This window comes from Primulina tabacum, chromosome 11 (assembly GCF_025594145.1).
Source record: "Primulina tabacum isolate GXHZ01 chromosome 11, ASM2559414v2, whole genome shotgun sequence".
Classification (NCBI taxonomy): Eukaryota; Viridiplantae; Streptophyta; class Magnoliopsida; order Lamiales; family Gesneriaceae; genus Primulina; species Primulina tabacum.
In genome coordinates, this window is record NC_134560.1 from 27,013,918 (window position 1) to 27,028,976 (window position 15,059).

At 37.1% G+C, this 15,059-nt stretch overlaps 1 protein-coding gene and 1 long non-coding RNA gene across 3 annotated transcripts; one reads left to right on the plus strand and one right to left on the minus strand.

Moving 5' to 3' along the window:
• The first annotated feature begins 3,192 nt into the window (after positions 1-3,192).
• LOC142519034 (uncharacterized) lies at positions 3,193-5,247 on the plus strand. 2 transcript variants are annotated; one of them, XR_012813695.1, is made up of 3 exons: positions 3,193-3,317; positions 4,207-4,272; positions 4,624-5,247. It is a non-coding gene; the product is annotated as an uncharacterized LOC142519034 (long non-coding RNA). The 2 variants fall into 2 exon arrangements; XR_012813696.1 differs by having other exon boundaries at positions 4,632-5,247.
• A 674-nt stretch (positions 5,248-5,921) lies between these two features.
• Positions 5,922-8,901, minus strand: LOC142519714 (uncharacterized). The gene is made up of 8 exons (XM_075622742.1): positions 8,638-8,901; positions 8,107-8,550; positions 7,914-7,998; positions 7,254-7,402; positions 6,995-7,089; positions 6,510-6,894; positions 6,309-6,395; positions 5,922-6,071 (listed from the first exon to the last, which is right to left on the minus strand). Exons 1-8 carry the CDS (start codon positions 8,899-8,901, stop codon positions 5,922-5,924), a joined length of 1,659 nt encoding a protein of 552 aa, XP_075478857.1.
• Between the last annotated feature and the right edge of the window lie 6,158 nt (positions 8,902-15,059).

A 15,059-nucleotide genomic window follows, 5' to 3' on the forward strand; every position in this document is an offset into this window, starting at 1 on the left:
CTTTGACAACTCCGGGATGATCAGTCTTTCTTACCTGTGCCTGCATCACATTAACAAAAATGGAATGCGTATAAAACTCAGCAAATGGAATCAATACTAACAAGATACATATATATCATTTTATTGTAAAACATAAAATTGATAGCCTCAATTTTATTTTGTTGAAAACATTATCCTCCTCATTTCATAAACGTCGAAACATCATTTAATATCATCCGACAGGAATCATAATACAACAATACATAGGGATGATATTCATATTCATTGATTAATTAAAGAATTGATAGTTCTTATTAGATAGTTCATTCATTGCTAACCCTCGTCGTAAAAACGAATCTATTAGGAGAGGGACATGTACCTCTATCTTATAGGAGAACATATTTTTTCATCGTTAGGCCAATTACATTGCGGATTTAGAATTGCGAGAGGCAACACCGCTACTATCACTATCAATCCAATCATTCAATCACATAAAACTTCATTCAGGAATTTTATCGAACATATTAGAGGCATCATTTAAAGTTTAACTCTTTCCATTCAAAAATGCATATAATTGCACTACCATATATACATATTTACATACATATATATTTATATATATATGTATGTATATATATATATAAATCATGAATAGAAATTAAAAGGAGTTAACGTCATAAAATCATCAAAACACATACATATAGGATCATGTGACGCATTTAAGAAATGATTCTACTTACAACACTTGGAGCACTTGGTTTCCTAAACCTTGACGGTGATCCTACAACAACAAGCCCAATAACTAACCATCAACACCCAAATAATAACATTAAATGTCCATTTAAACAAATACATCTATCACAACTATCATCTCCTAACTCCACCATCTTCAATAACTCAAGAACAAGAAAAAAAACCACTTACCTTTGCTCCTTTCACTAAAAATATGTAGTTTCAACTCCAGATTGAAGATTATTTGCTTGATTAAATGAGAGGAAAAATAAGAAAAATGAAGAACCCTTGCCTTACACGATGGAGAAGAGAAAGAAAGAGAAGGGAAATGAGAAAATAATGGGTTCAACCGATTTTATGCCTAAAATACCCAAAAAAATTTTTTGAACATGTGCTGGGCGCATATGCGCGAGTTCTGGCGCATATGCGCCACCCCGTTCTGCCTAAACACCAAGAACTTCAGCACTCGGCGCGTCATGGAGCGAGATCTGGCGTAGGGACGCGCCGCTTTCTGCCGAAAAAATCATATTTAACTTTTGAATTTGCAAAAGTGGTCAACATGAAAGTTGTAGCTCAATGTCTTTTCTTGCATCTCCAATTGGCCTCATGCCATTTGAAGGTATGAGTAAAACGCTATGCTCAATCTTCCAACATTTATTAGTGCAGGAATGACAATACACACGATACACTTCGGGCTACTTTTGGCTCTTCTTCCATAATGATTTGAACAAAACTCAAGACATGAAAGTTATAGCCTTATGTCAAATGAAGTGGCCTCACATCAATCAGATCAATATGCAAAGTATTATTCTAAAAACCACTACTGACACAGTTTTCGTACCGTTTATGCACTTCTATTACTTATAGGGCTCAAAATCAACTTTCTATTCTACCCATCCATTCTCTATCCATTCTATATCATCCATTACCATCCATATCATAACTTGAAGCCAAAAACCATCACCATTACATCACATAACTCAAACGATCATCATAATAAACCATAAAAGAAATAATGAACATACTTATTCATAATCATTACCTTACATCATAAACATACGAATGTCTGGGTGTTACAATTCTCCCCTCCTTAAGAAATTTCATCCCCGAAATTTCCATTACTGTGCAAATAACTCAGGATATCGTTGCTTCATTTCATCCTCTGGCTCCCACGTTGCTTCTTCAACCAACTGATTACGCCAAAGAATCTTGATAATGCTGATCTCCTTATTCCTGAGTACTTTAACTTTGCGATCTAAAATCCGGTTTGGTACATCTGGATAAGTCAAGTTCGGCATCAGATCCAATGGTTCATGTCAGAGAACATGGGAAGGGTTAGAGATGTACTTCCTGAGCATTGAGACGTGAAATACATTGTGGACTCAATCCAAGTCTGGCGGTAAGTCTAGACGATATGCTCTTTCTCCAATCCTGTCTAGAATTTCAAATGGGCCGATAAATCTTGTGCTCAACTTTCATTTCCTGCCAAATCTCATAATGCCTTTGAGAGGAGCAATTTTGACAAATACGTGATCTCCAACTTCAAAATCCAAAGGCCTTCTTCGGATATCGGCATAAATTTTCTGTCTTGATTGGGCCGTCTTCATTCTGTCCTGTATTAAAGCAATCACATCAGTTGTCTGTTGGACCAATTCTGGTCCTAACATATTTCTTTCACCAACTTCATCCCAGTTCAATGGTGACATACATTTCCTGCCGTACAATGCCTCGTACGGTTCCTTGCCAATCGTCACCTGATAACTATTGTTATACGTAAATTCCACGATGTGTTTCATGTATCGATGCTGCGGAAGTACGAGCCAGATCCATCTCATGTTTTGAGTACCGAGGATGTGGAGTTAGATAGTTCCCTAAGTTATGTTGAGCATCCGGTTCAAATTCTTGATCGCAAAGAGAAGCAACTCAGGAACAAGATGATTCCTTTGGTTTTTGTGCAGTGGAGTAGACATGGGATAGAAGAAGCTACATGGGAGTTAGAGGCTCGAATGCGTCAAGAGTGGCCTCACTTGTTTGAAAATATGATGAATAACTCCATGTACTCAGATTTTCCTATGTATTATCAGTGGTAAATGTTTTAACCACTTTGTGCACTAGTGTTTTGTATGTTATATTTCGATGACGAAATCTTTTATTAGGAGGGGAGAATGTGAGAACCCGAATTTAATTATTCAGTATTTTGCAAGAATTAGAAATAATTATTTTAAAGTGCTAAATTAAAATAATTACGCCAAATAATTATACTTGTGTGTTAAAAATATGTATTAGAAAATATCGGAAGTTATAGACGATATTAAAATGCATATCGGAATTTAATAGCATGCGAGAGTTGTAATTTTTGGATCGGGTCACATTCTAGCATTTGGGCTTAATCATTAAATTCATGTATATAGATATGTTTTTAGTAGGAAGCCCATTTCTCCCAAGCCCAACCCATTTCCTCCTTTAACCTTCTCGTTTCTTCTCGTTTCTTCTCTTGGCATCTAATCTGTTTTCTTTTCCAGCCTTCATTCTTGCGTATTTTGTGTACTTTAGGGCTTAATGATCTCATTTTCAACTCTATTTCAGTTCAAAGGAAGCTTTTGAAGGTAATCCCTAAGCTTAGGTTTTCAATTTTGTCCATGAAAGAAGTTGGTTGCTGTTTTTTCGAGTTGCAGGTTTTTGGGTTCTGTTTTTTGGGTTTTTGGTGTGTTGTGCTCTAAGATTCTTGACTTGTGTTTCATAAAGCACTTATAGCTCTATGTCTAAGCTTTCTGTAGCCACTGACGAAATGGAATTCCAATTAAAAACGGATTTGATATGATTTTTTTTACCAAACTGTGTCAAAATCGAAGGCTGTGTTGGAGCTGTGCAGATTAGCTTCTGTAATTCGAGTTTATGACATTTATGCTCTCTGATTTTGGACTTGTGATTCAAAAGAGAGCTGTAGAGCTATGCGTTGTCTTCGTATTGATATAAGATTCGTGAAAATCCATTAAGAATTGAGGTCGTTATGCTGATTTTTCCGGAACTGCTCAGTACAGACTTCTGTCCGTGAAGTGTGCATGTAGTAGCGCCTTCTTGTTAATTCTGGGATTATTATGTTAGGATTCTGTAAATGGTTTCTTCTAGGATAACTTAGATATTTGAGTTGTCTTTCATCTCCATATGGCGGATATTGATTTGAGTCAATGATGAGTTAGATATGAATTTTATACTTCTAAGTGTCGAAATTAAATCTGTCACAGACCTTGCATCTCATGGTTGCTGGTTTTGGGCGTTTTTCAGTGTCGAGATGATTGAATTTCATGTTGAAGTCTTCTGATGAAATATGGCATTTTGAGTTAGGATTCCAGCCATGTATGATAAGTATGTTTTGGTTAAGTTTTGGTTGAGTTATGGTCTTACAACCGAGCTTAGGTCCAAGCTGGAATTAGTAAAATTGTTTTTGGCTAAGAGTTGAATATTTATTTGATGGTAATTAATTATTTGCCACAGGTTTTAGTAGCCAGGAAGCACCGAGGAGTTTATAAACTATTGTGGTAATTTAATTTGAAGGTTAAGGTACTGATTGATCGATTCCTTACAGCGTCTATAACGACGTGTAATTAAATTGATGTGATTTTATGAAAACTATGTGTTTATGTGCTCTTTGTGCTGTTTGGATGTATTTCAAGATTATTCCTCAAAATTTTTTCAATAAATCTGAATTTTTAAATATATTGGAATAATCTATGGATTTATATGCATTGTTGAGCACGCATTCATATCGAGCCATGACTCCGTTGTTTCCGAGATCTCTGTTTACTCTTGGATGAGTTATTTAGACATCAGAGCCGAGGGCGTTTAAGCGTCACACCTCTGATGACTAGCGAAAGGGCCGAGCAGTTCTTCGGACTGACACCCCTGACGTAGATGTGCAGGGCCGAGGGCGTATTTGACACGTCACACCCCTGGCACATGTGGCCACAGTTGTTGCTTTCGTTTCTTTGGATCCAGTTTGATACCCGAGATTATTGGTACCCTACATGCATTGCATTGCATTGATTTTATTACATGTCATTTATTTATGTTGTAATTTATTTGATCTTCGTACTGGGGTTTGACCCCTGTCCCTCGGGGCTGCTGTGGTTTGTTTTGTGATTCCATAGCAGGTTATACAGGTGGTTCTGATGCAGCTGGCGGAGCGTCTGCAAGTGGAGCCCAGTGAGTCGGTTTGAGTTGGGAGTCCCCAGATAAACTATTTATATTGAGTCATTTGCCGAGGAGATGCCTCGTGTATTTGTATGGTTGTATTTTGAGTGTTGGATATTATTTGGTGTGATCGAGCCTAGCTGGCTCTATGTGCAATTGGTATTCTATTTGTTTTATTGGACTCTATTTTCGAGTATAAATGTTTTATTGTGTTGTTTTGGAATTTTTGGTATGTCCTATTTACGGGGAGGTCATGCCGAAATTTCTGTAGGCCCAAAATGGAAAATTTTTACTCGTTTTCGCTGTTTACGCTAATAAATCATGTTGTTTGATAATTAAAAATTAATCAGGAGCACGGACCCTCACAGTTGGTCCAGGCTCGTAGCATATCTTCAAGAATCTGAATCACCCTCTCTGACTGCCCGTCACTCTGAGGATGATATGTCGTGCTAAGAGACAATATGGTGCCCAAGGCTTTGTGCAAGCTCTTCCAGAATTCAGAAGTAAACCTCGAGTCACGATAAGATACAATTGACACAGGGGTTCCATGAAGTCTCACATTCTCAGCTACATAGACTTCAGCATACTAATTCTTTGAAAACTTCGTCTTGACCAGAAGAAAATGAGCCGACTTAGTTAACATGTCAGCTATCACCCAGATGTAGTTGTAACCTTTGGTGTTCTTGGAAGTCCTGTTACGAAGACAATGGTGATGTGCTCCCACTTCCACTGAGGTATTGGAAGAGATTGCTAAGTTCCAGCAGGTCTTTGATGCTCAATCTTTACCTGCTGACATGCTTTGCAATAGCACTTTTCATACATGGCCACCAGTATAGACGTCGGAGATCCTGATACATCTTGGTGCTATCTGGATGTATCGAGTATGGCGCGGTATGAGCCTATGTCAAAACATCCCGACGAATGTCACTACCACTGGGAACACATATCCGACCTCTACACGTTAACAAATCATCAATGTTAATCGTAAACTCTGTATTTCCTTTCTCATCAGCTTTGGATCACAATTCTATCAATTGATTATCATTAGGCTGCTCCTGACGTATCATATCTGTCAACGTAGGTCGAATAACAAAAGCTGAAAGTCTAGCGATGGTCCCTTGCTCTACTATAGCAATCTCGCTCCTCTGAAGATCCAATAACAACGGCTTCTGAATCAATGAGCTCAAAGAAGAAACTAACTTGCGGCTCAAAGTATCTGCAACGACGTTTTATTTACCTGGGTGGTAGCTAATGCTCACATCATAATCTTTAACAAGTTCTAACCAACTCCTCTGCTGCATATTGAGTTCCTTATGTCAGAATAGATATTTCAAGCTCTTGTGGTCTGTGAAAACTTCACATTTCTCGCCATAAATATAATTCTTCCATATTTTCAATGCGAATACCATAGCCGCCAATTCAAGATAATGTGTGGGATAGTTCTTCTCGTAGTCTTTCAACTGACGAGAAGCATAAGCGATTACTTTACCACCCTACATCAGTACAGCTCCAAGTCCCATCTTTAACGCATCAGTGTATACAATAAAATCTTTAGTGTCTCACGGAAGTGCTAGGATAGGGGCTGATGTCAACTTGTCTTTTAACACTTGAAATCCGTGTTGGCATTCGTTTTTCCATTCAAACTTCACCGCTTTCCTCGTCAGATTGGTTAACCGCAGGGCGATTTTGGAGAAATTGGCAATAAAACGTCGATAATAACCTGCCAAACCAAGAAAACTACGCACCTCGGAGACTGTCGTAGGAATAGGCCATTGTTTAACTATTTCAATCTTCATGGGATCTACTACAATGCCATCTCTCGAAACGATATGGCCCAGAAATGATATTTGCTCTAAGCAGAATTCACACTTTTTCAACTTTGCATATAACTGCTTTTCCCTCAATAACTCCAATACAGTTCTGAGATACTCGGCATGAAGTTCCCGAGTCTTGGAATAAATCAGGATATCGTCAATGAAAACGATAACAAAGCTACAGATATAGCTTGAAGACCCGGTTCATTAGATCCATGAAGACAGACAAAGCGTTCATCAACCCCAATGACATGACTAAGAACTCATAATGGCCATACCTGGTTCTGAATGCAATTTTAGGGACGTCTGCTTCTCTAACTTTCAGCTGATAATAACTAGAATGCAGGTCGATCTTTGAAAACACTATCGCTCTCTGCAGATGATCAAAGAGATCATCAATCCTCGACAATGGATATTTATTCTTGATCGTGGATTTGTTGATCTCTCTATAATCAATGCACAACCGCAAATATCCATCTTTATTTTTGACAAATAAAACGGAGCTCCCCACAGAGTAGAACTCGGACGGATAAAGACTTTGTCTAATAGATTCTGCAATTGATTCTTCAGCTCCTTCATTTCAGTCGGGGTCATTCGGTAAAGAGCTTTCGAAATCGGAGCAGTACCTGGAACCACGTCAATCACAAACTCAACTTCACGGTCAGGTGGCAATCCAGGCACATCATCTGCAAATACATCAGCAAAATCCCGAACTACCTCAATCTCATTCAACTTCATTGTCATCTTAGTATTCACATCTATTACAGTAGCTAAAAACCCCATACACCCTTCCTTGAGCTTTCAAACAAGAAATACAAGGAGTGCCAAGCGAAATACCTGAACTCTGGAAAATCCCGCTATCATCATCTTTTGCAGGAAATCGCACCGTCTTAGCCACGCAATCAATAACGGCACGATATGACGATAGCCATTCCATTCCCAAAATAACATCAGACGCCACCATGGGAATAATAATAAGATCAACAAACTAGATTTTCTCATTCACTTGTAATGTACAACCTTTAAGAATACTAAAAGGCTATAATTCATCTCCCGATGGCGACAAAATACTATAGTGGAGGGGTTCATAAGGTGGAACGACATTCAAGGAGCGCAAAAAAATTTCAGACATAAAAGAATGTGTAGCACTAGTGTCAATCAATGTAATAGCGGCCTTACCTGAAATTAAGATAGTACCTGATACAACAAAAGAATCAGGATTTGCGCCTTCTTTGGTCATTGTAAAGATTCTGCCTTGAACCATATCCTTCCCTTTCTCACCCTTCATTGGACAATTTTTGATGACGTGTCCAACACCTCAACAACGAAAGCGTCGATTACTTCCAACCAAACATTCACCTGTATGCATCTTGCCACATTTTGGACATACAAGTCGATCATACGCAGGCGGTGGCATAGGAGCTTTGGGTCGATGATCCTCTTTCTCTTTGCCTCTGAACTTGCCCTTGCCTTTCCATCCAGATCCTTGGCCCTTAGTAGAAAAATCATGGCGCTTCAACTGTCTTTCTCTTTCAATTTCCTTCTCGTCCTGCTCAACCATCTTTGCTTGTTCAACAATCTCTTTATATGAAGCAATTTTAGACATTCGAACGTCTCTTTTAACTTTAGCCTGGACACCTCTCAGAAAATGCTCTCCCTTTTCAATGTCATTGCTGTCCAGATATGGGGCAAACTGACACCTCTCTTCGAATTTGAGAATATACTTTTGCATTGACATATTTCCTTGCTTCAGTTCTAGAAATTCCTTCACTTTCTGACTTTGAACATCTGGAGGAAAATATTTGTCGTAGAATAAATCTTTAAACTCCTGCCACTAGAGTGCCAAGACATTAACTGATACCTTGGTGGTGTCCCACAAAATCCTCGCCGTTTTGGTCATTAGAAAAATGGCACAGCTAACTCGATCTTTATCATCAAACTGAAGATAACCATAAATAGCCTCCACAGTTTTTACCCATTCCAAGGCTACTATGGGATCACTGCTACCATCAAATTCTGGTGGCTTCATCTTACGAAATCTTTCATATGCGCCTTCACTACTGGGCTCGGGCCTCATATGCTCGCCGTGTACTTTGGCTTGTTCCTTCAGTAACTTGCTAAATTCATAAACCACTCTAGATGATGAACTATCCTCCCCTACTGATGCTTTACATTTAGGCGGCATGATCCTATAATATATATTAGTTTAGAACTATTTCCACACAATACATATCATAATTATTGAGGCTACACATCCATATTATATCAAATAATGAAAGTAAATACATAACGAATTGTCGACAGCAGAGGAAGTTATATGCCAAATCATTGGTCCGAAAATCTCGGCTCTGATACCTCTAGATGTAACAATCATGACTAAAATACATAATGAGTGCGGAAGCTTTAAAATATAATTTGGAGAAAAATTATAATTTTAAAGAAAATTGTGCAACATCTCCCCCCAATTAGGACATGCCAACTTCCTCAAGCAACACATAAAACACATGCAAAAGATTTTCATATACATCAGATACAAAATTATATAGTATCTACACATATTGCTAATTTCAAAGACCAAAACAAGATTTACAATATTTCCCAAAATAACCAAAACCTTAGCATAGCAAAAATAGCATCCAATTGAAATCTCAAAAGTTTGGCATATGCCCTTCTCTCGCTTTGAAAACTTCGGGATGATCAATCTTTCTTACCTCTGCCTGCATCACATGAACCTAACTGGAATGAGCATAAAACTCAGCAAATGGAATCAATACTAACAAGATACATAAATATCATTTTATTATAAAACATAAATGGATAGCCTCAATTTCATTTTGTTGAAAACATTATCCTCCTCATTTCATAAACGTCGAAACATCATTTAATATCATCCGTCAAGAATAATAATACAACAATACATAGTGATGATATTCATGTTAATTGATTAACTGAAAAATTGATAGTTCTTATAGGATAATTCATTCATTGCTAACCCTCTTCGTAAAAACGAATCTTGTAGAAGGGACATGTACCTCTGCATAAAATGCATCTTATAAGAGAGCACATGTTTTCATCGTTAATTGGCCAATTATATTGTGGACTTAGAATTTCCAGAGGCAACACCGCTACTATCACTATCAATTCAATCATTTAATCACATAAAACTTCATTCAGGAATTTTATCGAACACATTAGAGGCATCATTTAAAGTTTAACTCATTCCATTCAAAAATGCATATAATTGCACTACCATTTATACATATTTACATACATATATATATATATATATATATATCATGAATAGAAATTGAAAGGAGTTAACGTCATAAAATCATCAAAACACATACATATAGGATCATGTGACGCATTTAAGAAACTATTCCACTTACAACACTTGGAGCACTTGGTTTCCTAAACCCTGATGGTGATCCTACAACAATAAACCCAATAAAAATAACCATCAATAGCTAAATAATAAAATTAAAAGACCATTTAACCCAATACATCTATCACAACTATCATCACATAACTCCACCATCTTCAATAACTTAAGAACAAGAAAAAAAATCACTTACCTTTGCTCCTTTCACTAAAAAGATGAAGTTTCAACTCCGGATTGAAAAGTTTTGCTTGATTAAATGAGAGAAAAAAATAAGAAAAATGAAGAATCCTTGCCTTACACGATGAAGCAGAGAAAGGATGAGAAGGGAAATGAGAAAATAAATGAGTTCAACAGATTTTAAGCCTAAAAATACCCAAAACACGTTTTTTAACATGTGCTGGGTGCATATGCGCAAGTTCCCGCGCATATGCACGCCCCGTTCTGCCCAAACACCAAGAACTTCAGCACCTGGCGCACCATGGAGCGAGATCTGGCGTAGGGGCACGCCGCTTTCTGCCAAAAAACACATTTTTAACTTCCGAATTTGCAAAAGTGGTCAACATGAAAGTTGTAGCTCAATGTCTTTTCTTGCATCTACAAATGGTTTTATGCCATTTGAAGGTATGAGTAAAATGTTATGCTCAATCTCCCAACATGTGTCAGTGCAGGAATGACAATACACACGACACACTTCGGGCCACTTTTGGCTCGTCTTCCATAATGATTTGAATAAAACTCAAAACATGAAAGTTATAGCCTTATGTCTTATCTTTCAATGAGAGTGGCCTCAATTCATTCAGATCAATATACAAAACATTTTGCTAAAAACCACTACTGCCACAGTTTTCATACCGTTTTTGCAATTCCATTACCTATTGGGCGCAAAATCAACTTTCTATTCTACCCATCCATTCTATATCATTCATTACCATTCATATCATAACTTGAAGCCATAAAATATTATCATTACATCACATATCCCAAACGATCATCATAATAAACCATAAAAGGAATAATGAACATACTTAATCATAATCATTACCTTACATCATAAACATAAGAATGTCTGGGCGTTACAGTTATCCCCTCCTTAAGAAATTTCGTCCCCGAAATTTCCATTACTGTGCAAATAATTCAGGATATCGCTGCTTCATTTCCTCCTCTGGCTCCCATGTTGCTTCTTCAACCCATTGATTACGCCAAAGAATCTTGATAATGCCGATCTCCTTATTCATGAGTACTTTAACCTTGTGATCTAAAATCCGGATTGATACTTCTTGATAAGTCAAGTTCCGCATCAGATCCAACGGTTCATGTCTGAGAACATATGTGATCTGATAAGTTAATAGTACAAGGAGTCTACTTAGAGCAAGTCATGTGCTTTAGGGAAATATGTTTTCCTAGTTGCACATATCATGTCAATGCTATTACTCAAAGATGCATCATATCGTTATTGAATTAATTTGTAACTCTCGATATAATAATGGTTGTAAATTCGATCAGGATATATGAGCTTAAAGGACTGTATTGTAAGCTAACCATGAGTTAAGTTTTTTGCAGGCACTATCAGTGATACCTAAGGGATCATGGAGCGATAACACCAGATTCTCTTACCATGATCCGATGGGTGAGATAAAACTTGAGTTCATACATTCTTGGTCAAAGGGTTATTAAAAAAATGAGGCTAACCAGGGTAAGCTAGGATAAGATGAAATCTTATTATGAATCACAATGTAGTTGTGAACCCATTGCTAGCTATATCTCCGAGCCACTTGTTAGAGTAGGTGCACGTCGAGCCAAGTGTTGGCCGAGTGTTCATAATGAAACTCTATGTATAAACAATCTTTATTTTAATAATATTTGAAATTATTATTTTAGCACATCTTTATCTGTATAGCCATGCTAGTTGCATAGATAAAGCCCTTGAATATGCAAATAGTAGAAGGAATATGAGATGCTAATATGATGAGTATCATGAAACTCATATTTGGAATACTGTATATTCTAAACAGTTCCTAGTCGATTCAGCCGCCGCTAAGAAGGATATAAGCCGCTCGAGTTCGAGACTAGTATCTGTGATGTGAGTACCATATTTCATTGGTAGGGGACATTGTGATGTCCGAGCATGCAGATAGGTGCTCCTGGTAGAGTGCACTGAACAACCCTCCATAAAGGACTTTCCAAGTGGTTCTCACTTATCGAGTAGAAACGTCCTAGTTTATGGTTGTACACCATTAGTCCTTATGACCCGGGTCAACATTGAGACTCTATGTGCTAGAATTACACTTTGACTTGTTTACCGACTATCATGGGGTCATCAGGTGGCAAGGTTGGGTGTTCTGTCGAAACATATAGGAGTAGATGCATTGTAGTCGGGGATTCACCGCTTACCTTCGGGTATGGATATACTATGTGTTCTCATGTGTATGTAGGTTGAAATCTCTGACCAGAGTATGGTGGTAATTATGAAAGGGGTTTCATAGATTACACCATCAATGCAACTACGACATGACACATAGTATCGATTCATTGACAACTCTCGATAAACCAATGGTTGTCGAATCGGTCGGGATATATGAGTTGAAGGGACCGTACTGTACGCTAACCATAAGAATGGAGCAATTGGGGTATGCTCATATAAGGACATGTTTAGTCCGAATCACATGGAGATGTGAACTCACGGCTAGTTGTATCAATGAACCATTGAGGGCCACACAAGTGCTAGCTTTCTAGATCCCGTTGAGAAGTTAAAATAGTTCAATGTGTTGAACGGCTTATAAATGAGTTTATAAGCGTAAATAAAAATAGAAGTATGACTTCTATGGGAGAAATGTAAATTTTAATTTATGAATGTGTTCCTAAATTAAAAGTAGGCCAAATGAAAAATGTATTTGAAAATTGTGATTTTCATAAACATTATTATGGACTAAATTAAATTAATTCAAGTGTTGAATTAATTAAACACTAGTGGGCCTAGTAGAGTCCAAAAAATTAAATTAATTCAAGTGTTGAATTAATTAAATAACATTGGGCCTTGTAGAGCCCAATTGGAAATAATTATTTAACTAATGGGCTTGAGTAAAATCAAGTAAAGTTTAATTGGGCTCAAATATGTTTGAGACAATTAAATTAAAAAAGGTCTATGGGCCCTTTGTAAATGTTACAAGCCCACTAGGTTTTGCATGCTTGAGAGATTAAGAGTTTTGAATACTTTTGATTAAAAAAATTGCATGGCATGCAAAAGGTGATTTCTACTTTTTCCACAACCTAGACAACTCATTCACTCTCCCATTCACTCTCACTTGGCCGAAAATTAGCACTCACATTCTCTCAAAATTTTGTTCTTCAATTGTTGAAGATTTCCTACACTTCTCAAAAAAAAATCCTCATATTTTTGTAGTGCAAAATATGAGGGGATCTACCTAGTTGGTGGTGGGCTTGATTTTGAAGGAAGGACTTAAGGACAAGGAGAGCTTGTAGATTTGTCTTGCTTTTGAAGTGCCAAGTTGTTTACAACTTGGTTGGAGCCATTATCAACCTCAAGAGGTTGATAGGTACTTTCTTAACACCCTATGTATGACAAAGGTGTTTTTGTATTTGCTACACCCTAGTACAAGGTGGCCGAAATTTTTCCTCTTGAAAATCAATATTTTGAACTTCCGTTGTGCTTTCGGTCACCTAAAATCGATCTCTTTTCAAGTGGTATCAGAGCTAAGAGTACTAGTTTGTGTAGCATATACATAATATTATATTGAGGTCGATTTCTAACCGCATGAGATGAAATATTTGCAACAAAAATCAAGGTTTTTGAGAGGGGATTTCGGGCAGCTTGTTGCTGCCCATTTTGGGCAGCTCGGGCTGCCCGAGGGGCTGCTCATTTCGGGCAGCAAGGGCAGCCCGAGTGGCTGCCCGAACCCCCCATTGAAAATAAAAAAAAAAAATTTTGTTGTTGGCCGGAATCCGGCGACGGAGCTCCGGCGACGGCGATGACGGCTAGGGTTTTCAAAAGGTGTTTTGAAATATCAAAGTGTCATGGGCCTTGAGTTGTTGGGCCATTAGATGGCTAACATATTTGTGAATTTAAATGGGCCAAAATGTTTTTGGTGAAAATGAATTTTTTGAGCCCTTAAGTTTAAATTTACAAAAGTTGCAAATATTTTCTCATAAAATAAATAATTGAAGTTGGACTTTAATTATTTATAGTAAATTGTGATTTACAAGAAATTCGGTTATAAATAAATTAATTGGAAAGTAGACAAAGGTGTTTGTATACTTTGTTAATTTAGTTTATGATCGTGGCGGTTAGTGATTGGATCAAGATATATAATATTGGATCAATTAATTATTGTGATAATTAATTGATGGTGTATGATATGTGATATTATGCATGAAGGATGATCAAAAACCCAAGCCCAATTTGCTAGGTGTATGCTAGGATATTTTGTGTTGAATGATTGTAATAATTATCAATTTATAAAGTGGGCTTGGTTTATGGCCCGTTCCCACCCCCATGAGATGCATTCCTATTTGCCATGGATATTTATTTGTAAATATAAGTATAGTGGATGATCAATATTGGAAGATGGTGGCCATGATGATTATGAAGATCGAAGACATGTAAATATTGGAAGTTAATGTAATAGTTGCATTTGCATCCCATGCATTTCCCTAGGATTGGACCTAGGCCCGTGTTTAGCTCACACGGGCCATTAGTATTGGGGCGATTGATCATCCTTGTTTTGTTTAGTGTTTATAATATATGCATCATATGTTATAAATAATGAGTATGTGCGTTATTATTATGATAATAACAAAGTTGCATGAATCCGTCAAACATACGATCAAACATGACGAGCTTTTAAATAAAATTAATGATGAGACCTTTCAAAATTAAAAAACCCTCATTTTGAATAAGATTCAAAATTAATATCAAGCCCGAAAAGGGAAATTATGAATTTGTT